The 27,668-nt window shown below is 37.4% G+C and overlaps 1 protein-coding gene across 1 annotated transcript in view; it reads left to right on the top strand.

Annotated features, from left to right (window-relative positions):
• Positions 1 to 27,668, top strand: part of Radx (RPA1 related single stranded DNA binding protein, X-linked) — a 79,761-nt gene that overhangs the window by 50,506 nt on the left and 1,587 nt on the right. Inside the window, 2 exon segments of the mRNA XM_057760438.1 lie at positions 19,687 to 19,971; positions 21,594 to 21,761. Of these exon segments, the coding sequence (XP_057616421.1) occupies positions 19,687 to 19,971; positions 21,594 to 21,761 (453 nt within the window).

Raw genomic sequence — 27,668 nt, 5'->3', positions numbered from 1 at the left:
CCTGGAAAATTTTGTTTTCTCCATTTATAATGAACAAAAGCTTGGCTGGGTATAGTAGTCTGGGCTTGCATCCATGGTCTCTTAGTTTCTGCAGTACCTCTATCCAGGACCTTCTGGCTTTCATGGTTTCCATAGAGAAGTCAGGTTTAAGTCTGATAGGTTTACCTTTATAGGTAACTTGACCTTTTTCCTTTGCAGCTCTTAATATTCTTTCTTTATTCTGTATGTTTTGTGTTTTGATTATTATATGATGAGGAGATTTTTTTTTGATCCAGTCTATTCGGTGTTCTGTATGCTTCTTGGGCCTTCCAAGGAATATCTTTCTTAAGGTTGGGAAAGTTTTCTTCTATAATTTTATTAAATATATTTTCTGGACCATTGAGCTGTACTTCTTCTCCTTCTTCTATCCCTATTATTCTTAGGTTTGGTCTTTTTATTGTGTCCCAGATTTCCTGAATGTTTTGTGATGAGAATTTGTTGGTTTTGCTGTTTTCTTTGATCAGTGTGTTTATTTTCTCTATGGTATCTTCAGTGTCTGAGATTCTTTCTTCTATCTCTTGTAATCTGTTGGTAGTACTTGTCTCTGTATTTCCTGTTCGTTTATCCAAATTTTCCATCTCCATCCTTCCCTCAGTTTGTGTTTTCTTTATTACTTCCACTTCATTCTTCAAGTCTTGAACCGTTTCCCTTACCTGTTTGATTGCTTTTTCTTGTTTCTCTTGGTTTTCTTGGGTATCTTTGAGAGATTTATTCATTTCCTCTACCTTTTTGTTTGTAATCTCTAATTGATTATGGCAGTTTTTCACCTCCTGTTTAAGGTCCTCTATTATTTTCATATAATTCACTTTTGAGTCAAATTCTTCTGGAATAAGGTGTACAATTCTTCTTATTTCGGGATTCCTGGATTCTGGTGATGTCCCGTTGCCTTTCAGGTTGTTGGAGGAATTCTTGCATTGGTGCCTGCCCTTCTCTTCCTTCAAATGGAGTCAGGAGAGGCCTGGTGTCTTGGTCCAGTCTTTGCTGTGACTAACTCTCTGGGTGTATCTCCTCAGTGTAGGGGCAGGAACCGTTCCCTTCCAGATGGACTCCTCAAAACCAAAACATGGACGCCTGGTAGTCCAATGACCCGTAGCTCTGTAATAGAGTTTGAAGTCAGGGATGGTAATACCTCCAGAAGATCCTTTATTGTATAAGATTGTTTTGGCTATCCTGGGTTTTTTGTTTTTCCATATAAAGTTGATTATTGTCTTCTCCAGATCTGTGAAGAATTTTGATGGGATTTTGATGGGGATTGCATTGAATCTATAGATTGCTTTTGGTAGAATTTCCATTTTTATTATGTTGATCCTCCCAATCCTAGAGCAAGGGAGACACCATTTTCTGGTGTCCTCTTCAATTTCTTTCTTCAAAGACTTAAAGTTTTTGTCAAATAGATCTTTCACTTCCTTGGTCAGAGTTACCCAAGATATTTTATGCTATTTGTGGCTATCGTGAAAGGTGAGGCTTCTCTGATTTCCCTCTCTACCTCTTTATACTTAGTGTATAGGAAGGCAACTGATATTTTGGAGTTGATCTTGTATCCTGTCACATTACCAAAGGTGTTTATCAGCTGTAGGAGTTTTTTGGTAGAGTTTTTGGGGTCACTTATGTATACTATCATATCATCTGCAAATAACGAAAGCTTAACTTCTTTCTTTCCAATATGAATCCCCTTGATCCCCTTATGTTGTCTTATTGCTATTGTTAGAACTTCAAGCACTATATTGAAGAGGTATGGAGAGAGTGGACAGCCTTGTCGTGTTCCTGATTTTAGTGGGATAGATTTGAGTTTTTCTCCGTTTAATTTAATGTTAGCTGTCTGCTTGCTGTAAATAGCTTTTATTATATTTAGGTATGACCCTTGTATCCCTAATCTCTCCAAGACCTTTATCATAAAGGGGTGTTGAATTTTGTCAAGTGTTTTTTCAGCATCTAATGAAATGATCATATGTTTTTTTTTCTTTCAATTTATTTATATGGTGGATTACATTGATAGATTTTTGTATGTCGAACCAATCCTGCATCTCTGGGATGAAGCCTACTTGATCATAATGGATAATTTTTCTAATGTGTTCTTGGATTCGGTTTGCCAGTATTTTATTGCGAATATTTGCGTCGATGTTCATGAATGATATAGGCCTGTAATTCTCTTTCTTGGTTGGGTCTTTGTGTGGTTTTGGTATCAGGGTAACTGTAGCTTCATAAAAGGAGTTTGGCAATGATTCTTCTGTTTCTATATTATGGAATACATTAAGGAGTATAGGTATTAGGTCTTCTTGGAAGTTCTGGTAGAATTCTGCACTGAAACCATCTGGTCCTGGGCTTTTTTTGGAGGGGAGATTTTTGATAACAGTTTCTAATTCTTCGCGACTAACAGGTCTATTTAGATCGTTCACCTGGTCTTGGTTTAGCTTTGGTATATGGTACTTATCTAAAAAAATGTCCATTTCTTTTGCATTTTCCAGTTTTGTGGCATACAGACTCTTGTAGTAAGATCTAATGATTCTCTGAGTTTCCTCTGTGTCTGTGGTTATGTCCCCCAGATTTCTGATCTTATTTATTTGCGTGTTCTCTCTCTGTTGTTTACTTAGTTTGGATAGGGGTTTGTCAATCTTGTTGATTTTCTCCCAGAACCAACTTTTTGTTTCATTGATTCTTTGGACTGTTTTCTGTGTTTGTATTTTGTTGATTTCAACCCTCAGTTTGATTATTTCCAGTCTTCTACTCCTCCTGGGTGCGTCTGCTTCTTTTTTTTCTAGAGCTTTCAGGTGGGCTGTTAAGTCTCCAATGTGTGCTTTCTCCGTTTTCTTTAAGTGGGCACTTAGTGCTATGAACTTTCCTCTTAGCACTGCTTTCATCGTGTCCCATAGGTTTGAGTATGTTGTCTCTTTGTTTTCATTAAAATCACGGAAGACTTTAATTTCTTTCTTAATTTCTTCCTTGACCCAGGTGTGGTTCAGTAGTTAACTGTTCAGTTTCCATGAGTTTGTCAGCTTTCTGGGGGCAGCATTGTTGTTGCCTTCTAACTTTAATCCGTGGTGATCTGATAAGGTACAGGTGAACACTGATTTTTTTTTTGTATCTGTGGAGATTTCCTTTGTTTCCGAGTATGTGGTCAATTTTTGAGAAGGTTCCGTGAGCTGCAGAGAAGAAGGTGTATTCTTTCCTATTTGGGTGGAATGTTCTATAGATGTCTGTTAAGTCCATTTGCTTCATTACCTCCAACAATTCTCTTAATTCTCTATTAGGTTTCTGTCTGCTTGACCTGTCCATTGGTGAGAGAGGTGTGTTGAAGTCTCCTACTACTAGTGTGTGTGGTTTGATGTCTGTCTTGAGTTTTAGTAATATTTCTTTTATATAAGTGGGTGCTTTTATATTAGGGGCGTAGATATTCAGGATTGAGACTTCATCCTGCTGAATTGTTCCTGTTATGAATATAAAGTGTCCATCTAGATCTCTTCTGATTGATTTTAGTTTGAAGTTAGTTTTGTTAGAAATTAGTATGGCCACACCTGCTTTTTTCTTAGGACCATTTGCTTGAAAAACCTTTTCCCAACCCTTTACTCTGAGTAGATGCCTGTCTTTGTGGTTGAGATATGTTTCTTGCAAACAGCAGAATGTTGGATCCTGTTTTCGTATCTAATCTCTTAGCCTGTGCCTCTTTATAGGTGAATTGAGACCATTAATATTAAATGATATTAATGACCAGTGGTTGTTTACTCCGGTTATTCTTATTGCTTTTGGTAGTAGAGTTGTGTGTCTCCCTTCTTTGAGTTGTCCTGTTGAAGGGTCGCTAGATGCCTGAGTTATTGTAGGCAGTGTTGGCAATGTTGGATTTCTTGGGTTGTGATTTTCCTTCTATTACCTTCTGTAGGGCTGGATTTGTGGCTACGTATTGTTTAAATTTGTTCTTATCCTGGAATGTCTTCTTTTCTCCATTGATAGTGAATGATAGCTTGACTAGGTATGGTAGTTTGGGTTTGCATCCATGGTCTCTCAGTTTCTGCAGTACCTCTATCCAGGACCTTCTGGCTTTCATGGTTTCCATAGAGAAGTCGGGTGTGAGTCTGATCGGTTTACCTTTATAGGTTACTTGGCCTTTTTCCTTTGCAGCTCTTAATATTCTTTCTTTAATCTGTATATTTTGTGTTTTGATTATTATATGGCAAGGGGATGGTTTTTTTTTTTTTTGATCCAGTCTGTTTAGTGTTCTGTATGCTTCTTGGATATTCAAAGGACTATCTTCCTTTATGTTGGGAAAGTTTTCTTCCATAATTTTGTTAAAAATATTTTCTGGGCCTTTGAGCTGTGACTCTTCTCCTTCTTCTATCCCTATTATTCTTAGGTTTGGTCTTTTTTTTTTTTTTTTTTTTTTTTTGGTTTTTCGAGACAGGGTTTCTCTGTGGTTTTGGAGCCTGTCCTGGAGCTAGCTCTTGTAGACCAGGCTGGTCTCGAACTCACAGAGATCCGCCTGCTTCTGCCTCCCGAGTGCTGGGATTAAAGGCGTGCGCCACCACCGCCCGGCTGGTCTTTTTATTGTGTCCCAGATTTCCTGAATGTTTTGTGATGAGAATTTGTTGGTTTTGCTGTTTTCTTTGATCAGTGTGTTTATTTTCTCTATGGTGTCTTCAGAATCTGAGATTCTTTCTTCTATTTCTTGTATTCTATTGATTATGCTTGTTTCTGTAGTCTCTGCTCGTTGACCTAGATTTTCCATATCCAGCTGGTCCTTGTGTTTTCTTCCTTGCTTCCATTTCAGTTTTCAATTCTTGAACTGTTTCCATTACCTGTTTGATCGTTTTTTCTTGGCTTCCCAGGGTATCATTTACGTATTTACTCATTTCTTCAAACTTTTTGTTATACTTCTCATCCATTTCTATGAGGACGTTTTTTACATGTTGTTTAAGGAACTCTATTGCTTTCATAAAGTCCATTTTTTCCTCTTCTTCTGTGTTAGGGTGTTCAAGTCCTTGTGTTGTAAGATCATTGGGTTCTGGTGTTTTCATGTTGTTTTTCAGATTGTTGGGTGAATTCTTGCCTTGGTGTCTGCCCATCTCCTCCTATCGATGCTATCTAATGGGTTTGATTTAATTGTAGTGGGGCGATCTGCTCTCAGTGTGGGCTTCACTGTTTCATGCTTGGACTATCCCACCCCCGCCTGGTCTGCTCGCAGGTGTCTCCACCGCCTGGGCCTGCCTGCACGCCGGTGTCTCTGCCGCCTGGGCCTGCCTGTGCCTGCCTGCGTGCCTGTGTCTTTGCTGGCTGGGCCTGCCTGTGCGCCGGTGTCTCCGTCGCCTGGGCCTCTAATAGAAATTTTTTATTGGCCAGCCAGCAACTACACTGGGCATTTAGGATCCCAGTGTTATACCAAGCCTTTCTCAGGCTGAGCCTTTAGGCAGAAAAGGCAACACCTGGGATGATATACTCCAATTAACAAGAGAAGTTATCCAGAAGCAAGACAACAGAAGCCAAAAAGCAAGGTTAGTTCATTTAGAGACTTTCCCAGAACTATGGACTTTGATGAAGTAGGTCTTTGTTTTCAATTTGGCAAGAGGTGCTATCTATGTGCTGAATTTTATGGCCTGAGTGGTACTTCCATCATGGAGTCAGTTGTGCTAACTAAGGTCTGGGGGCCTACTAAGGTCTGGGGCACTGTTAAAGTTTTTTTTTTTTTCATTTTGGTTTATTGAGATAGGGTTTCTCTGTGTATCTTTGGAGCCTGTCCTGGAACTTGCTCTGTAGACCAGACCTCTGGAACTCACAGAGATCCACCTGCCTCTGCCTCACAAGTGGTGGGATTAAAGGCATACACCACCACTTCCTGGCTCTGTTAAAGTTTTGGTGTGTTGCAGCATAAAACAAAAGGCAGAGAGTAGTCTAATAACTAAAGAAATGTCAAAAAATTAACTCAATGGAGGACATGTGATATTATATGAAGAATCTTGGACTTTAGAGACATTAAGACGAAGAATTTGAAGATAATAAATAGAAAGAGTGACCTTTCTGTTTTGTTTTCATTTAAGACTCGACTGTGGTGTATATAGGGAGAGCAAGTGTAAAGAAAACCATTCTAGAGGCAAAGAAGCTGGGAAGTGATAATAAAGGCCAGGAACATATAGTAGTAGTTTTAAAAAATGAAGAACAAGAAATGAAATGAGACATGCATTTGAAAATATAATTGATGCAATCTAGATGATGATGTAAATTGAAAGTAGAAAATTGATGAGTGACCGTTAAACCTCAGGTACCCACATTTTGTCTCAACTGAAGAGGCTGAGAACGCCCATCAGAAGCAACTGTTCACTTGCAAGGTTGAAATAATGACATACCATACACTCCATGATTAGAACTGCCGACATCTGTTTACACACAGTCTGGAGACAAAGCTTTGGCATAGGTTAGGTTTCTTCTGAGGCCCCTCTCCTTGGCTTGTGCATGGCCATCTTGCTGTCTTTATACTGTTTCCACCATGTGTATACATCCATACCTGTGTTTAAGATTTCTCTTCATGTAAGGACACCAATCTGAATTAAGACCTAAACTGATAGTTTCATAGTCAGTCACCTCTTTAAAGACCTCATTTCTTATGTATGATCACCATGTGATGTACTGACAAAATTTAAATATATGAATTTGGATGTGATACAGTTCTGCACATAAGCATGTTTGTACAGGTATCTTTTGTATACTGAGTTTGATTCCTTCACGAATATGCCTAGAATTGTGATACCTGGTTTGTAAAATAGTTTTTCTTTTATGAACATCCTCAGTTCCACACTGGCTGTGTTATAGTCCTACCAAAGAAGAGTTCCTGCCTCCCATTTTCATAAACATTTCTTGTTTTTCTTAATGATTGCTATTTTGAGTGTGATGAAATGGAATCTCAGTGTGTCGTTTATTTGTATTCTCTGATGTTGAATATATTTGCATATATTTATTGTCTATTTTTACTGGTTTTTGGAATTGATGTTCCCTTCATTTGCTCAATAATTGATTTTGGGTCATTGATTGGAGTATCTTTATGGTTTCTGGATATGAATTCACAAGACTAGGTTTTTTGTGCCTTGATCCTATATCCTGCCAACTAACTAAATTACTTTGTTAGCTGGAATTACTTTACTCTTGATTCTGAAAGATTTCCTATACATGGCATCCTATAATCTGCAAGTAAGGGTAATTTTGTGGTTGTTAAGGGTAATGTTGCTGTTTTAAAGATTTTGAGTTTTATAGAGTGAAGCCAATCTGAAATAGAATGTTGACATTTGAAATGTTTTAAAGAATTCTTTATTTGTATGTGTATGGATGGATATTTTGCCAGCATGTAATTCTGTGCACCACATGCATGCAGTGTTTGTAGGGGCTAGCAGAGGCCGTCTATTCCCCTGGAACTGGAGTTACAGATGGTTGGGAGCTGGCATGTGGATGCTGGCAATGGAAGCTGGATCCTCTGGAAGAGTAGCCACTGTTCTAAACCACTGCTCCAGCTCCCAGACAGGCTAATCTTACAGTACCTTTTCAACTTGAGGCCATTCATCTCTTCCTTTAATTTATTTTGAATCTTTAACTTTTGTGTTATATTTATTTACTCATGTGAAGTCTGAAATGGCACATGTGGGTGTGGGTGTGTGTCACTATTCATATATAGACCTCTCTGACAACTTCTAGAAGTAGGCATCTCTTTCTAACATGTAGGTTTCAGGGACTGAACTCAGGTCATCAGACTTGGTAGCACTTGCTTTTGCCTTTACCTTAGCAGCCCTCTTTCTCTTTCACTCCTCCCACCTCTCGTTTCCATTTTCTTTCTTAAAGTGCAGTGTTGAGTAGCAATGAGGAAAGTGAGAAACCTTATTTTGTGCAAGATCACAGGGATATTCTTTTTCACATGTACATTCAGGATGGTACAGTCATAGACAGGGAGAACTCTTTCTCGTTTCTCCATTAATTAAAGATTTTATATTTTTGTCTTTTATAAAGTACCATTGCCAACTCAAGCAAGTTCCCATCTATTCCTAGTTAGCTAAGTGCTTTTTATCATGAGTGGGTGTTGGATTTTGTTAAATGCCTTTTGACACCATTTGAGATAATTACCTGGTATTGTCATCATTGAATTAATGTGATATATTTCTTTCCTTATGTTGAACAACTCAAACAGTTCTCAAATAAATCGTACTTGGTTATGGCACAGAATCTTGTTAATAATTCTTTGAAACTGGTTTGCTGATAATTTTTCATAATTCTGCTTCTGTATTAAGAGACATTGCTAAAGAATAATTGTATGTAATTTTTTGAGTGCCTTTATTAGACTTTGGTATTGGTAATACTGGCCTTGTAGAATGGGAAAGGAAGTGTTCCTGCATTTTCTGTTTTATAATCATTTGGAGGATTTGTGTTTATTTTTTTTATACCGGAGGACTAAGCGTAAGGCCTCTCACATACCAGCCAAGGACTCTACTGAGCAATACCCTAGCTCAGTTCTGCTGTTAAATGTTTTCTAGAATTCACCAGTGAAGCCATCTGTTTCTATTGTCTTGTTGATGAGGTTCTGGTTGTTAGTTCAGTCTCGACTTGTTAAAAGTCTGATGAGAATGTCTATGTCTTGTGGGTAAACTTCAGCCATTTATCTGTTCCTACAAAGCATCTGTTCTATAATCTGTATTATTGGCACATAATCAGAGTATTCCACTGCAATATTATTTCTCTAAAGAATCACACTTTCATCTCTGAGTTTAGTCATTTGTGCCTTCTCTTTTTGCTTGGCCACTCTACCTAAGGACAGTTTTTAAGCTGGAGATAGTTTACTTGGTAAAGTGTTTGTTATGCAAGTATGTGAACAAAGGTTTTCATTTCTAGCACACACATTTAAAAAAAAAAAGACAGGTGTGACCCAAGGCACTTGTATACCCAGCCCTGATAGGCAAAGACAGGAGGATCCCTGGGGCTTGCTGGCATGCCAGCCTAGCCTATTTTTTAAATTCTAGGCCAGTAAGATAATGACAGTTGGCATTCCAACATGGGTGAGGAAAGGAAAACCAGGTCCCACCCCGAAATGAAGTACTATGGTCCATGGCTTCTAAGAGAAAGAGAGAATCAGTCTATTGAATGTAAGAGCCCCCAATAGGTTATCCAATCCCTATATTCAGCCTTAAACACCGACACACACACACTATGAGCATCACTAAATTAGCTCTGCAGGTTGTATATATATATGTGTGTATATATATATATATATGTATATATATACACATATATGTGTGTGTATGCTCTTACATATATGTATGTATTTATTTTGATCAAAGAGGTCATGAATTTTGAGTGGGAGGGAAGGGGTGTGGAAAAGGTGGAAGAGACAGTAAGGTAGAAATGATGTAAATTCGGTACTCTTATCAAATTCTCAAAATAATAAATAAATGTTAAAATAGTTATAATAATAAGGTAGAGGGCAAGTGAGATGGCCTCAACAGGTAAAGACTTAACTTTTAATTCCTCAGCTCACATGATAAAAGGAGAGAATCAACTCCTCTAAATTGTCCTTGGACCTCCTCATGAGGATGAACACACACATACACACATGCATACACACACAGAGACACACACACACACACAATCAATCAATCAATAAAAGTAGAATTGAAATTAGGGTAAAAGATAGTGATTGAAGAGAACACCCAGCATTTGACCTCTGCCTTCACACATAAATATGCACATGCATACATACATACATATGTATGCACATACATGTGAACACATATACACAAGATAATTTTGATATTTTCAAAGAGCAGTTTAGGGTTTTTTATACTCTCTATTGCATGTCTACTCTAAATACTCTTTTCTAATTCCTCACAGTATTAAGTTGGCCTATTGATTTGGAAATTCTTAATATCAGCATCTCCAAGCGTCAGTGGTCCACCAGCACCTCATCACATCTCCTAGGCTTCACACTGTATTTTCATTTTCATTCACCCCGAGATACTGTGATTTCCTTTATAATTTTGTCTTTGACCTGTTGCTTATGACTGTGTTGTTTCATTTTCACGGATCTGTGAATTCTCTTACTTTTTTTCTCCATTATTGGTTTCTAACTTCATTCTATTGCAGTTAGAAAAGTTACTTTGAAGATTTTGGAAATTTTTTTTTTTTTATCTATTGAGACTTGTTTTGTGGCCAAGCATATGTTTGTTTGTTTGTTTTTTTCTGGATAATATCTCATGTATTCTTGAGAAGAATGTATACTTTACTTCTGGGGATTGGAGTATTCTATATATGTCTGTTCTGTTTGGTTTACAATGTTCAAACGTCATTTTCCTTATTCATCTCCTAGCTAGATGCTCTAGCTATTATTCAAAATGATATACTGAAATCTCCAGCTACCAGTGTAAAATGGCCTCCCTCAATTCTATTAACGCTTTCCTCTTGAGCTAGGGCAATCTGCTTTTTTTTAAAAAAAAAAATCATATGTTTATAATTATTACATAATTTGATGATTGACTCTTCTCAGTAGATAATTTCTTTGATCTTTTACAAGAGTTGCTGGCTTACGGTCTATTTGGTCTGATATTAACAGCGACTCTAGTTCTCATCTGGTTAGTGTTTGCAATGGATCCTGTCCTTTTGCTTTCAACCTACGTTGTCTTTCTAGCTAGAGGAGCAAATGCCTTTTGATTACAGTCTTTGATTATACTGAGAAGGGTGAACACACTTGAATTTTTTGTTTCCTATGTATCATGCTTTGCTTTTTTTCCTCGTTTCCTGCACTACTGCCTTACTCTGTGTTTAAGTGGCTTGTTTATATAAATCAATCTGGATTATTAAATCATTTCCTTGTCTGTACCCATATGTGTGTATTTGAAGATAGATTTGTACGTTGGGGCATGCACGGTTTTGATGCCAGTACGCCCCACAGATACCAAAATGTTCATATGTTCGAGTTCCTTATATAAAAAGTTGTACTATTTGACTTTAACCTAGGTGTATCTTCCTGTATACTTTAATCATCTCAAGATTATTTGTAATATCTAGTACACTATAAATGCTCAGTATATAGTTTTTACCCTGTATTGTCTATAGACCAATGCAGCAACAAGAGTATGTACATGTACAATATGGGCAATTGTTTTTAAATGCTTTTAATCCAAAGTTGATTGAATCTATAATTGTATAAGTCACAAATATGGAACTCTAACTGTTTGACTTATGGTTACCATACAGATTAAATTTAACATTCTAAATTTATAGTAGCATAGCTTGAATCAACAACTTATTTTCAACAGTATAAAAAGACTGTGCTCCATACATATTTCCCTATCCCCCACTATTTATATCCCACTATTTATATTTTTGCCATCACAGATTATATTTATGTGCATTATGTGTTCCATGACATTTAATTATGTCATTTTTCTTTTTTCTTTTTCGGGGTTGTTTTTGTTTGTTTGTTTGTTTGTTTTTGTTTTTTGAGACAGGGTTTCTCTGTAGCTTTGAAGCCTGTCCTGGAACTAGCGCTTGTAGACCAGGCTGGTCTCGAACTCACAGAGATCTGTCTGTTATTCCTTTCCTTTCTGCTCCTCCCGAGTACTGGGATTAAAGGGCTGCGCCATCATTGCCCAGCTTTTAATTATGTCTTATACATATCAAACATGATTGGTTTCATATAGAAAATTAACAACCAGAGTTAAGAACTAAAAACACACCAATGTGAATTTTGCTATTTGTCAATGAAGGTAATTTTACCCAAGGTCTTTATTCTTGATATATCATCAAGGTTCTCTACAGCTCTGTGTCCTTTTGCGTCCACCTGATGCCTTTAGCAGTCCTTGCAGGCTAAATGGAGTGCTAACCAAATCCCTCATTTTCTATTCTCTCTTCACAATGTGTTGATCTCGCACTCATTCTTGGAGTAATGTTTTGCTCCATATAGAATCCCTATTTAACATTTTCCCCAGTGTTCGAAATCACCACTTTGCTTTTTGGCCCCGTGGGGCTTTTATGAGGACTCTGCTGCAGAGCACATTTTTGTCCTTGCCAGGCTGCCTCTCCCTTGCTTTTGTGTGTCTTTCTTTTGGTGTGTCTTTCACCCATTTTGTTATAATCTGTATCATTGTGAAATCTAGGGCCATTATTTCTTCAAGAACTCATTCTTCTTCCTTTTCTTCTTTTATAACTCTGATAATATCAGTGGTGGTCAGCTTCATGTTGCCACACCAGTTCCCTGGGCTCTGTTTTTTTTTTTAAACTTTCATTTCATTTCTTTCCTTTCATTTCTACTCCTTAATCATCCTCCCATTTTGCTGATTCCCTCTCTGCCTTCTCAGAAATACCATTGAAGACCTAGAGTAAATTCTCCTATTCTGTTATTGTTTTACCCCGTGGATTATTATTTTAGTTTTTATTATTGTGGGTTTTTTTTCCCCATTGATTCAAGTATTGTTTCTCTGGTTTGGTTTTGAGTTTTGCCTGTATTGCTATTATTTTATATCTAGCCCTTTAAACAATTTTTCAATTTTTCATTTTTAAAGCACATTTGAGCCATTTGTTTAAAAATACTTTTACTACAATTCCAGTGTCCAGGTCTTGTCAGTGACTGTTCACTTGTTTTTGTCCTTTGAATGCATTATATTCACCTTCTTCTTTGTAAGGCTTTGGCTTCTTGTTGTAAACTGAGCATTAGAATATTATGATGCAGTGACTATGCAAATCAGCTTTTTCTTCCCCATAATATTTGCTGCTTTTTTTTTATTTTTGAAAACTACGAATGTCCCTTTGTCTAGTGACTTCCTCCAGTTCTTGGTTGAAATTCATTGTATGTAGCTACAGAATTCTCTTTTTCTTAACTATGTCCATCTATTGTCCTGACAGACGTTTCTTGGAGCAACAGAAGCTAAAGTGAAATACCACTTCCCCCAACCTTAGCAGTTTGGCATTGGGCTGTGGTCCTCCTTCAGGACTTAGCTAGACTTCCACGGAGCCTTTGGAGCAACCTCAAGTGAAAGTTAAGCTCTTAGAGCTTTTTTGAGTTTGCAACTTAGAGAGAGCCTGTTCCAGATGACCTAGGATACATGTGTGATTTGAATGCACCAATTTCAAAACCAAAATTTCAAGCTGACTTATCCTCCATGACCTTAGACTTTTCCATCTCAGTTCCCGTAACTTGCTCCACATTTCTGCAGGTGCTTTGTCTGCTTCACAGCATTCCCAAGGTATACCAACTGCTTTTCCAGCCTTTAGTAAGTTACCCAAACCAGAGGTCAGGACTCTTGTATTGTACTTCAGGTATGCCCTGGCAGGTTGGAAGAGATCTAAATTGGGCTGTGAAATGGCTCAGGGAGTAAAGTGCTTGTTCAAGCATCTCCAGGGGGGTAAAAAGTGAGGCACGGCAGTGCACAACAACAAACCCAGTGGTGGGAAAGGGCGGCATGTGATGGCTAGGTACCCCGAACTCACTAGCCAACCAAACTAGCTCAATAGACTAGGTTTCGTGAGAGATCCTGTCTCGAAAAGTAAGGTGGATATCAAAACATTAATTTTCAAGGCTTTTTTCCCCTTGCTTTTTGTGGTGGTGTTTGTTTTTGAGAGAGAAACATGAAGTTAGGTGACTAAGAAGGTAAAGGTGTTCTGGGAGGAGTTAGGGGAGGCGGGGAATATTATCAAAATAGCTGCTGTGAAAAAAAAAGTTAATAAAATTAAAAAAAAAAAAAACTAAGGTAGAGCTCAATTGAGGAAGCTAACTGATGTTGAACTTTGGCCTCCGAACACACTCATGGGCTCACACACCCAATTCCCCACACACAGCCTAAGAAAAACAAAAGGAAGAAAGCTACATAATTTGTAAGTAAGGTGTACAGGACCAGGGCCGCACAGAATGAACCCTGGCTTCCTTCTTCAAGAACCCTGCTGTAGCTAGGGAGGGGCAGTCCGCAGCCTGTAGCTAGGGAGGGGCAGTCCAGAGCCTGTAGCTAGGGAGGGGCAGTCCGCAGCCTGTAGCTAGGGAGGGGCAGTCCACAGCCTGTAGCTAGGGAGGGGCAGTCCACAGCCCGGTTAGCGCCCATAAAGCTTCCCGCTATTTTCAGTTTGTCTGTATTTGGACTAAGCATTCTCTTGATTGCTCTGAACTCTGGTTGTCCAGGTTTCTTGCCCAGTCGTTTCTGACAATTTCTGTCTAATCTTTATTACATGTTTTCTTTCCTTAATTAACATTTTTGGAGTTGCATACAATACTGTATTTACACCATTTCCACTCTATTCTTCCCACTCCAACTAATTTTTTTTTTGTTCCTTGTTACCTAGTGGGGGCAGGAGTTTAACACACTTAACACTTTTCTAGAGGGTTATAAAGTTTCCTTGCTTCTTGATATTGTCAGGTACTGATGATAAATGCTTAGTTCCAAATGGTCATAGGATGTATTTCATTTACTTAAGAAGAAAAATGTACTTTCTGTTTTTCTTTGTCAGTTTCCAAAATAATGATTCCCATACCAAGTATTCTCCAGAACTGATCAGTTGTAGGGTAGACTTGTTGCTGTTGCTTTGGTTCGGTTTTGATTCTTTTGGTGGTTTGTTTTGGTTTGGTTTGGTTTTAGTTTAGTTTTGTTTTGTTTTTGTTTTCACTACCATTACTAGTGACAATCTGCCAAATGTGTGGGTCAGACATTCTTCATTTATGCTTAGACTGTTCATATGACCGTCATGATGTATGATAGCGGTGGGGGGGGGGATGGAAGAATTTTCCTATTTTTTTTTTCAGCATGTTTACAGACTCCTCTTGAACATTCTTTCCACAGGCATGAAATCAACCATTCCCCTACAGAGCTATAGCAGTTAGCATTTACAGACAAGGCATTATAGGTTTGAATATACGCTTGGCTAGCTGTTGTTTCTAAGCATTTACAGAGGGCAGAGTGAGAAAAAGTGCTTCCTTACCTTATTGGTTATTAGGTATTTATTTAGTTGGTGTTAAGACAAAATGTAATTTCACAAGTATACTTCCAATTTGAATCAACAAATAATTTTCAAATACAAGATTAAAAATAAAGGAAACCTATTCCGGGGCAAGAATCCGGATTCTGCTCTTCTTTTCCCCATAAGCAACCTGATGTGACCTGTGAAAATGGTTTCCTGTTCTCATGACCCAGAAACCCCTATAAAACCACTCAAATCAAGAACTGCAAATCTTTGTGTTTACTTTAAGAACAACTGTGAAATTTCCCAGGCCATCAAGGGTTTGCAGATCTGAGAAGAACAAGGGCCAGATCCATTGGTTAGACCTGAGTCCTCGTTGTTCACTCACCTCTCAATGAACAGACCCACCAGTTAGGAAGCAAGCCTTCAACACCTGAGCCTTTTGGGGACATGTCAAAACTATAACAGCAACTGCAAATTTAAGAAGCTCAGAATAATGTTCTGAGTGTTATTTTGCAATTCCTTTTGTTTTTATGGTGTACCCCACTATTAAAGCTTGATAACTTGTAATATTCCTTTCTGAATGGTTCTATTATAAACTGGGTGGATATTTAAGCTCACTTCTTTTATCTTAATGCTAGGGACTGATTTCTTTAAATATATTCAGATAATACTTGTTTTATCATTTGGTTAATTATTAACATAGTTCCAAAGTCAACTCTACCAAAGAACACAAATTTAAAGAACTTTAATTTTTTACATGTTTCCTATCTCCTATTCTATCGCTCTCACTCTGGATGGCTATTTTTATTTATTTATTTATTTATTTATTTATTTATTTATTTAAAATTATTTTTATTTTGTGTGTATGGGTGTTTTGCCTACATGTATGTCTGCATCAGATCCTCAGGACTGGAATTACAGACAATTGTGAGCTGCTGTGTGGGTTCTGGGAACTGAACCCAGGTTCCCTTCAAGAGTAGCCCATGCTCTTAGCTATCGAGCCATCTCTCTAACCCATAGGAGTAACTTTTTAATTTATTTAATGACATGTATTTCCATTTTTCACATGATAAACAAATGTGTATTTGTATGTTAATTCTAGTAGTGCTCAAACTAAACATAAAAGAATTCTAGTTTATGATTCTTCATCTCATTTTTAGAAAAACGCGAAGTCTGAATATATTTTGTCTCTTTCCCAATTTTCTTGAACACGTAGTTATTCATTTGTGAGGAATATATAACTGAAGTAGGAAATTATAATCTGAAATTGCTAAGATAAAAATATAAAGCATGGCCGGGCGGTGGTGGCGCACGCCTTTAATCCCAGCACTCGGGAGGCAGAGGTAGGCGGATCTCTGTGAGTTCGAGACCAGCCTGGTCTACAAGAGCTAGTTCCAGGACAGGCTCCAAAACCACAGAGAAACCCTGTCTCGAAAAACCAAAAAAAAAAAAAAAAAAAGCATGAATTTAGGAGAAATTTTCATAAAGCATCTATTTACCCTTATAGTCTCTAGTAATACATTTTGGGGGGGAGGGTATGGGTGTGTGTGGGTGTGTGCTCATGACTTAGTCCTGACAAGTTCAATAATGTAATTTTTTTCCATAAGGTAAGATAAGTGTTTATTTTTAAAAGATTAAGATACTATATGACTTAATCATGCTGTGGGAATGTTCAGTATGGTGTGGGTCACTGCTCCTGCTACTGCTCTTCATCTTTTTCTTTTAGACAGTGTCTCACTAACACAGTCCGACTGTGTCTCTTAAGTCACAATTCTCATGCCTTTGACTTTCAGTTTTTGAAATGTTAAGATTATAGGCTTGTGCCACTATGCTCAGGTACTTCCTGTTGTCCCAAGTACTTCTATTAGTTTAAATAAAAGGATTTATTTATAGGGAATTTAAAAAGTAAAATCAGTTTCTTAATCTTCTGTTTAAGCCTGTTTCCTTGGAGTATATTCCTTTTTTTTCATGTGTGGCTCATTTGTTTATCCATTTCCTTATCAATACTCACCATAGGAACATCCATAAGCCTGATTTGGAACTTAAAATAACTCTTGTGGCACTGCAGTGTTTTAGATTCCTGATGAACAGAAGTTTGTGTTCAGTTTCTATATCCTCCCTTCTGATGCTGTCTTTTAAGATGAATCATTTTTTCAGTAGATGTCCAGCTAATTTAAAAAACCAAGCACTGTGGTTGGTGTATGGATTTTGATAGAGGATAAAATCTGAAATGCCAAGAGTGGTGTATTAACCATGGTGAAGCCTTGTTGCTCTGTCTCATCAAGGCTTCTTATGCTAGGCCAGGAATCGACCACAGGACACAAAACAATTGTAAAGAAGCAACTTGGCAAACTTGGTTAACTTCAAAATGTAGTTGCGCATAGCTTGTCTTAGTAGAACTGACAACATGAGAGTCTTATTTTTACATCTAATTTCTGTTCTGATTTTAGCATGAATATGTCGTTATGCCCAAAGGTGTGTTATTCAATCAAAATATTAGTTGTACCAAATTTCTTAGCACAATGTCTGATGTATTATATATTGTATAACAGGTACACAATAACTGTTGAACAACTCTCATACTGTGTGAGGGATGACATATATTCTGCTTTAGAAACCAAAAATACCAGTTGCATTGCACATAGATAATAAACTGGTTTCTTAGTAGCAAACAAATAGGGGCCTAAGGAAATGGCTCATTCAACAAGGCACTTGTCCTGTAAGGCTGACAAACTGAGCTCAGATCCCTAGCACCCACTTAAAAAGACAAGCAGAGAACATACCTGTAATTCCACTGCTGTGGAGACAGAGCAGGCAAGATACCTGGAGGTTGCTGGCCAGCCAGTCCAGACAATAAGTAAGTCAGGTTCAGTTAAAGAACCTGTCTCAAAAGATAAGGTGGAGAGCAATATAGGAAAATATTCAACATCAACTTCTGGCCCTTTATGCACACACACACACACACACACACACACACACACGTACATATATATATGCATGCATATATTATACACAAAAACAAAGAATAATAATAGAGACCTCCTTTTAACATTTTTTTAATATTTATTTATTTATTTGTTATGTATACAATATTCTGTCTGTGTGTATGTCTGCAGGCCAGAAGAGGGCACCAGACCTCATTACAGATGGTTGTGAGCCATCATGTGGTTGCCAGGAATTGAACTCAGGACCTCTGGAAGAGCGGGCAATGCTCTTAACCACTGAGCCATCTCTCCAGCCCCCCTCCTTTTAACATTTGATTGTGTGCGCATGTGTGCACACCACAGCTCACATGTCGAAATCAGAGGACAGTTTGTGAGAGTTGTCTCTTCACATCATGTTGAGGTCTAGGGGACTGAATTCAGATCGTCAGGCTCAGCAGTAACCACCATTGCCCAAAGAGCCATTTCACCAGCCCAAGTCCTAAGATATTTAATCTCAATTTACTTCCCTTTTCCTTCATCATAAGCCATGTGTATCATACACACTAAACGTAAATTTTTGTAGGAGAAATGCTATTCGACAAAAAAAAAAAACTGTATTTGTTCAGATTACTTTTAGCAGAAATAAAGTTTTATTTTGGACGTGGTTTCTACCAATAATGAATGATTTCCATAGTTGCCTGGCACACACCTACAACTCCAACCTTTGAGAGCCCCTCAAGAGCCCAAGGGAGAATGAGCAGAGGTTCAAGGCAAGTTTCAGTTGCATACTGAGTTAATAGTCCAACCTGGACTACATGAGACTCTATAAAAATACAAATGATACCTGTGTGCTACTCTGTTGCTGTGATAAAACACTAATCAAAAGCAACTTGGGGGACAAAAGGATTTATTTGATGTACGTGTGAGAGTCCATCATGGTGGGAATCTAAAGGCAGGAACTCAAGACAGGAACCAGAAGGCAGGAGCAGAAGGAGGCAGGAGCTGAAGGAGAGACCATAAAGGAACACTGCTTATTGACTCACTTCCTTTGGCTTGCTAAACTGTCTTACAGCCCAGGAATTCAACTGCCTACAGTTATGGTAATTTCTCACAGACATGGCTGCAGAACAGCCTAATCTGGACAGTCCCCAACTTGAGATGCCCTCAGCTGAGTCTGGGCTATATCAAATTGACAGTTGAAGCTACTGACACAAAGAAATGAATGAATATCACTATATTGCTGTTGTAATAAATTTGATTTCACTTTGGTTGAATTACATACAATAAAAGGAACATGTTTATTCAAGAGTATTTGGGAAATGGAGAAATACTCTTAAGAAGATAATTACAAATCTTCACAATTCCAACAAATGAGAAAACTGCATCACTCATAATTTTGGAGGAAAATTTATTTAGAAAGCAAATTTAATTTTTTCTGAACGTTTTTCAAAACTTTTGCACATTTTAAATTTTTTTATTTTATGTATATGGTTGTTTTGCCTGCACGTATGTTGTTGCACCACACATGTTCCTGGTGCTTGCATAGGTCAGAAGAGGGTGCTGAATCCCTTGAGACTGGGGTTATGGACTGTTGTAAACCATTATGTGAGTACTGGGAATTGAACCTAGGTCCTCTGCAAGAACAAGTGCTCTTAACCACTGAGCCATCACTCCAGACTCCTCTTTCCTTACTTGAATAAGAATTACCTTTTGGATACTCAATTTTCATCTTAAAGCTGCGTTAATCTGTAATGTAATGAATGCCTTGGTTTAGCTAGTCTATGGGCCCATTGTGCTTGTCCCATTGTGCTTTCAACAGGTCAAGAAAGTTCAAGTGCTGGTTCCAGAGGGAAGTCCAGAAGAGTAGCAAGTGACAGATGGGAGAGTCAGCTGTGGAGAGACAAGAAGAGCAGCTTGAGAGACCACCTATACTACAGTCGTGTTTATCCTGAAAGTATTCCACGGAAATTCATTTTGGAGCATGGGAAGTTTCTCGCCCAGCAGTATAATACTCAACCTGCAAAGTATGTACCCCCAGAAGGAAACTCCCCCAAACTCAGTGAATTTCCGAGTGCTCGAAGCCTTGGCCATTTTGAAGTAACCATCCTAGGTAGGTGAACTGCTTTTCTCTTATTCTTGAATACTATTAATTTAATGTATTTACTTTATTTATCTCTGTGTTTGGGTAAAATTTAATGTATTTATTAAACATAGAAGTTAGACTTAAAATATATAAGCACCCTCTCCCAGACACAAGTCCAAGGGGGGATTTCTCTTTGGCTCAAACTAAATGAGGGAAGCACTAATTATGAAATTAAGATCAGATTGGTTGGCGTCTCAACACTGGCAAGTCTTTAGAAATTTGGGGGGTGATGAGAATGGGAACTAAGGGAGCTTTCCTTTACCCATGACTGACATAACTACTGTTTGTTGATCTTGGTCCTAACTTTTACCAGTGCTGTTTTCACTATTATTCCCTTCTGTCCATTTCTTCCTGTTTCCTCTAATGTAAATATTCATGCATGTAATACAAGGTATAAATACCCATGGATAATGAAAGATCTGACTTTCAGATGGTTTTCTCTTGATAATGGTGCTTGATCTCATCAGGCACACTACCAAACTTTGTTCCATATCTAGGAAATAAAACTTAGGCCAAGATTTCCCATAAGTCACATAAAATAACCACAGAAACAAAGAGTCATAAAGAAACACAGAGACTGTTTTTTTTTAACATGCTACAGACTGAAGCAGATTGACTGTACTTCTCATCTGACTCATATGTAATTGTCACTTTTTATTAGCTTTGGCTATGAGTCAGCTAAAAGCAAGGGTATAAGGAACACAAATTTGTCATTCTGCTCACCAGATCGGATCAATGTTAGAACTGTGCTATTTTTATGTAAATGTTATCTTACCTGTTTTCAAGGGTGGTTTAGAGATGAAACATGAGGCATTTATGAATTTTAAAGAAAGGATAGAATGTAGTTGTTACTAGATCCATAAAGATAACCAATTTGCTACCATTTGGCAGCAATTTTCCCTGAGCTTTCTGGAATGGAGAAAGAACATTATTTATTTGATTGCCTATTCAATTCAGAGCTAAAGAAAAATTATATGGCTTCAAGTCTCGCATTCAAGTTGAGCAGAAAGCAGGCCATGATTAAAAATCAGATTTCCTGAGTCTCTTAACCACTTTCGTTTCAGAGAAAACAAGTATTCAATATTAGAATAATATTTTTTAATTCAAACAAAATTTACGTCTAAATATACCATGTAAAGTTATTATTAACACAGTTACAAATGAGTTTTTATGTTCAACTAGTTTTGATTTGCAAAGCAATGAATATATATGAGATACTTTATTTCTACCTTAAGTTTATAGCATACATAGTCACCTATAACAGGGAGGCATATCTAAATAAATCTCACAAATGAGTATATTATATCATGTTATTTATAACCCATAAATTCTGCTCTTTAATGCTTTAACTTAATACAGAGATAAAATGTATAGAGCTAAGGTATGGTAAAGGGTCTTTTGATTGTCAGGCAACCTTGGTGAGAAGGTACAGCTTATCAAAATCAGTTTGAGTTTCGTTCCCTGTGGGTAAACAGGTTTTTACAGGTCTCAAACTATTAGACACACATTATGATCAAATCAGGAAACTGAAACTAGCAAAATATGCTAATCTACTAAACATTTAACAATGTGTGATCTTTCCCTCACAGGTTTGAACCATGAGATTGCGATTGATGTTGCGTTCCTACCTATGTATTCTCCAGAGGATGTGCGGACATCTCAAATAGACACCTTCTTGACCTGCATGAATTACAGCTGTGTGTACTCACCAGAAGCACCTGGCCATGAACATCTGCCAGGTCCCAAGGCAGTTGCAGGTAACTGTTCTTTTTGTTCAGAAAAAAACATACTATAAAGAATTGTCACCTTTTCTCAATTTTTATTATTTAAACTACTGTAGCCTTAACTCATTTGCTAAATGTACCCCCTAAGACTTAAATGTGAGTGTGTCTTTTAAATAAATTAAATAGCTTGTTTCCATTCCAGTGAGCCATAAAGAACCCTTTTATGGTTATAATTACTTCATCAGACTGACAGGGTATGTACATGAATTAGTGTAAATCTTCCCTTTTGTCCTTTATACTTTTGCTGTATAATTGCCTCAAATTATAATATGTTAGCAATTCTACAGAATAATCGTTTTCTCATAAATGTTTGGTTATTCAAGTGCTATTTATTCATTCTGCTCCTTCAGGACAGCTAAGACTATATGTGAGCCCAATAGTGAAACTCTAGCTATTTATGCTTCTTCCTACAATATCAAGTTCTCCATTCTGTGCTTAAAAACTTAACTCTGCAATTATGGTTGTTTTTTTCTGTTGTAGTTTCTATTTCCTGAGCAAGTGGTAAAGCTTCTAGTCATTTTCATTGAGTGCAACAGGATAATACAGTTGAGAGGGCATTTAAGAATGCCATTTATTGCAAGTTTCTGATGGGTTCCTCCAAACTGATGAAACTCTGGAAGCTCTGTTGATTTGGAACATATCTTATTAACTCTTCCTGATGATGTCACTTGGCATGCCTGCTTGTACAAACTGAGTTTCAGTATCTAAATTTTGAGATTCAGAATTTTTTTTTCCTATTTTAGAGATGATTAATTAATTTGTAATATAATTTCCTATATTACAACCCCTTGGGCTTTCAGTAGTCTTAAATCTCCTAACTAGTGGAAATATTTCTGTATTGATATTTTCCCTTCGTGTCATGTCTACTCTGTCACATACTTTCTGGCATATGCATATACAATTATTGATATACAATTGTAGGTCAGAGTTCTCACTTATCTGCTCATGACTAGTGCCAGTATTCTTCCAGTCATCATTAGCGTGGTCACATGAAAAGTGCCTGGTACCAGTCTGCTAGGTAGTTAATATTTGGACATGAAGGACACAGATCACTAGAGGAGGAAAAAAAGCAAAGTGATTCATTGTGAGTGAGATAATCACTTTTTTATGGCACAGCAGTAAAAATGATAGTGTTGGTGTTGTTCTGTGTTGAACAGTGTGCCTGGCCTTTCATAGAGAGCTTGACACAGTGAATACTGCTACCCCCTATTTAAGGGTAACTACATTGGGACTCAGTGTCTCACCAACATGAATTACAGAGCTAGGATTGGAATCTGAAAGTTTGCCTAATTCCAAACTTTCCCATTCCTTTCCCACTTCTAATGTAAGAGATCAAATAGGCTTCATGATCTGAAGCAGTGGCTCATGGGATAACACTGTTGTCATCTATTTTGGGGGGGAGCAGGTTTTGAGACAGGGTTTCTCTGTAGCTTTTGGTTCCTGTCCTGGAACTAGCTCTTGTAGACCAGGCTGGCCTCGAACTCACAGAGATCCGTCTGCCTCTGCCTCCCGAGTGCTGGGATTAAAGGCGTGCGCCACCATTGCCCAGCCTCACTGTTGACATCTTGTAAACACAACCCTCTTTTCAATCACAAAGGCTATACACAGTAATAATTTAAAATTTCTAACAGTTGCAGAAAAATCCTGTTTAAAAGTGAAAGTTCCCCTTGTCTTCCCATGTCTATTCTTTCTCACTTGTTTGCCATGTTTACTGATTAATTTTTTTCCATCAAATAAATGCACATAAGTTGAATTCTATAGACATAGTTTTTTTTTTATTGAGCTCTAAATTTTTCTCTGCCCCCCTTTCTGCCTTTCCCCTCACCCTTTAGCGGTCCCCCAAGGTCCCCATGCTCCCAATTTACTCAGGAAATCTTGTCTTTTTCTACTTTCCATGTAGATTAGATCTATGTAAGTCTTTCTTAGTGTCTGCATTGTTGTCTGAGTTCTCTGGGATTGTGATTTGTAGGCTGGTTTTCTTTGCTTTATGTTTAAAAACCGCCTATAAGTAAGTAGATATGATAATTGTCTTTCTGGGTCTGGGTTACCTCACTCAAAATAATGTTTTCTAGCTCCATCCATTTTCCTGCAAAATTCAAAATGTCATTATTTTTTCTTGCTGTCTAGTATTCCATGTGTAAATGTACCACATTTTTCTTATCCACTCTTCGGTTGAGGGGCATTTAGATTGTTTCCAGATTCTGGCTATGACAAACAATGCTGCTATGAACATAGTTGAGCACATGTCTTTGTGGCACGATTGAGCATCCTTTGGATATATACCGAAAAGTGGTATTACTGGGTCTTGAGGAAGATTGTTCCCTAATTTTCTGAGAAATCAACACACTGACATTCAAAGGGGCTGTACCAGCTTGCATTCCCACCAGCTTACATTCCCACCAGCAATGCAGAAGTGTTCCCTTTTCCCCACAATCTCTCCAGCATAAGTTGTCATCAGTGTTTTTGATTTTGGTCATTCTTACAGGTGTAAGATGAAATCTCAGAGTTGTTTTGATTTGCATTTCTGTGATGACTAAGGATGTTGAATATTTCCTTAAGTGTCTTTCAGCCATTTTAGATTCCTCTGTTGAGAATTCTCTTTGGGTCTGTACTCCATATTTTTATTGGATAATTTGTTCTTTTGATGACCAATTTCTTGAGTTCTTTGTATATTTTGGAGATCAGACCTCTGTATGATGTGGGGTTAGTGAAGATCTTTTCCCATTCTGTAGACTGTCGTTTTGTCTTGTTGACCATGTCCTTTGCTTTACAGAAGCTTTTCAGTTTCAGGAGGTCTCATTTATTAATTGTTTCTCTCAGTGTCTGTGCTGTTGGTGTTATATTTAGGAAATGCTCTCCTGTGCCAATGAGTTCAAGTGTATTTCCCACTTTCTCTTCTATAAGGTTTAATGTGGCTGGCTTTATGTTGAGGTCTTTGATCCATTTGGACTTGAGTTTTGTGCATGGTGATAGATAGGGGTCTATTTTCATTCTTCTTCATTTTGATATCCAGTTATGCCAGCACCATTTGTTAAATATGCTTTTTTTTCCATTTGCTATTTTTTGCTTCTTTGTCAAAAATCAGGTGTTCAAAGTTGTGTGGATTAATATTTGGGTCTTCTATTCAGTTCTGTCTGTTCTTATGCCAATACCAAACTGTTTTCAGTACTATAGCTCTGTTGTAGAGTTTGAAGTCAGGGATTGTGATGCCTCCAGAAGTTCCTTTTTTGTACAGGATTGTTTTGGATATCCTGGGTTTTTTCCTTTTCCATATGAAATTGAATATTATTCTTTCAAGGTCTGTGAAGAATTTTGCTGGGATTTTGCTGGGCATTGCATTGAATTTGTAACTTGCATTTGGTAAGATTGCCTTTTTTACTATGTTAATTCTGCCTACCCAAGAGCATGGGAGATCTTTCCACTTGATGGTGTTTTCTTCAATTTCTTTCTTCAAAGATTTAGAGTTCTTGTTATACAAGTCTTCCATAGAGTTACTCTGAAATGAATTTATTCTAATTGTGGATATTGTGAAGGGTGATGTTTCTCTGATTTCTTTCTCAGCCCTTTTATCATCTGTGTACAGGAGGGCTACTGACTTTTTTGAATTAATCTTGTATCCTGTTACATTACTGAAAATGTTTATAGGTCATAAGGAAGTTTCTTGGTAGAATTTTTGGGGTTGCTTATGTAAACTACCATATCATTGCAAATAATGAGAGTTTGACTTCTTTTCTGGTTTGTGTCCCATTGATCTCCTTTTGCTGTCTTATTGCTCTAGCTAGGATCTCAAGAACTATATTGAATAGATATGGAGAGAGTGAACAACCTTGTCTTGTTCCTGATTTCAGTGGGATCGCTGGGAATTTCTCTCCATTTAGTTTGATGTTAGCTGTTGGCTTGCTGTATATTGCCTTTATTATGTTTAGGTATGTTCCTTGTATCCCTGTTTTCCTCAAGACCTTTATCATGAAGGGATGTTGTATTTTGGAATTCTATAGACAGTTTTTTAATCAGCTCCCGCAACGTACACCTTGGAAATTTTTCATGCCTTTATAGCAAAAGCTACCACATTCTACTCAGGAACAACAAAATATTCTACAGTGTGACCAAATCAAAATTTGCTTTAATGGGCCCCCATTGAAGAGTGTTTAAGATTGGTTCCAGCCAGGCCAGGCATGTTATGTATAAATAAGTCAATTATTTGCTTATTTTTGTCTTTTCTAGAAATTTCACTGCTAGCATTTTTTACATTTTCCTACGAATATTATTTCTCTTTGTTTTCGAGACAGGGTTTTTCTGTGTAGCTTTGGAGCCTGTCCTGGCACTCGCTCTGTAGACCAGGCTGACCTCAAACTCACAGAAATCCACCTGCCTCTGCCTCCTGAATGCTGGGATTAAAGGTGTGTGCCACTACCACCCAGCAAATATTATTCATGTTATTATTAACTTGTGGCCTGTCTTTTCGCATTGAAAAAAATTACCTTTCATTGTATATTAAAAATACTTTTACCCAGTTTGACAATTATTGAAAGGAAGGCGTACTTTGGTATTTAAATAATTGTATTCTAAGTACTCAGCTAAATAATGATATATTTGTGGTTCCTCGTTTTAGTGTCGTATTCAAAGGCATAACTGATTCAAGACTATAAAAATTCACTCCCATTCTGGGGAGATGGCTCAGTCAGTAAAGTGCTTGCTGTACACGCATGACGACCTGAGTTTAGATTCCCTAGCATTTATGTAAAATGTGGGCTTGGTGACAGAGGCAGAGACAGACAGATCCCTGGGTGCTTGGAGGTCAGCCAGCACAAACTGTTAAGCAAGTACTCGGCCCCAGTGAGAGAATCTCACAAGGTTCTTTATCTCTAGAGGAATGACACCTAAGGTTGACCTCTGACCTCCACACACAAACACATGAACACATGCACATATACATGCATATACCCAAATTGCTGTTTTGAGGGTATTTTTTATAGTTTTCTTTTCCTTACATATATATTTTTATTGTGATGAAATGCCAGAAGCGTAAACAGTAATTCTCATTTCCTCTTCCCCCAACTCCTTGGTAGCTCTTCAACTTTCTGTATGAATTACCCTATTAAAGGTATTTTATTTAAATCATACAATATTTGCTCTATTGTTTTTGGCTTGTTTACCTTAGCATAACATGGTCAGGGTTCATCCATGTTAGAATATGTATCACAATTTTATTCCTTTTTATAGCTGAATGATTTCTCATTGGATTATATATCACATTTTGTTTATCCATTCATCTGTTAAATTTCTAGAAATTTAGCTTATTCACAATATTGGATCTTGTAAATAATTCAACTATGATCATATGTATACATGCATGCCTTTGGATCCATGTCTTCAGTTCTTCAGGTGCATATAAATACCTAGAAATAGAATTACTCAATATCACGATATGCTTATGTGTAAGTTTTTGAGAAATAAACTGTTTTCTATTACACTATTTAACATATCCCACCAGCAATATATGCGTAGCCTAGTTTCTCCACAGCCTTACCAAAATTTGTTAATTTCTGATTATTTTGTTTAATTTTTAAATAATTAAAAGTTTATTTTTAAATTGTATGTCCATGTGTGTGTGTGTGCACACACACATGCACACGCACACACATACACACACACTGTGTCACACAAACATGTATGGCATGGGGTACATGTGGAGGTCAGAAGACATCTTGTAGGATTCAGTTTTTCCTCTTCAATTCTGTGAATTCCAGGGATCAAACTCAAGACTTCCCCCATGTACCCTTATATTTGGGACATCTTGAAGTCTGTTGTTTTGTTTACAGCTGTACGAATGGACAGGTGGTATTCTTAGTTCTAAATTTCTCATAATTACTAATAGTT

This window comes from Chionomys nivalis, chromosome X, assembly GCF_950005125.1.
Source record: "Chionomys nivalis chromosome X, mChiNiv1.1, whole genome shotgun sequence".
Taxonomy (NCBI): Eukaryota; Metazoa; Chordata; class Mammalia; order Rodentia; family Cricetidae; genus Chionomys; species Chionomys nivalis.
This window is presented reverse-complemented; position numbering and strand designations above follow the sequence as displayed.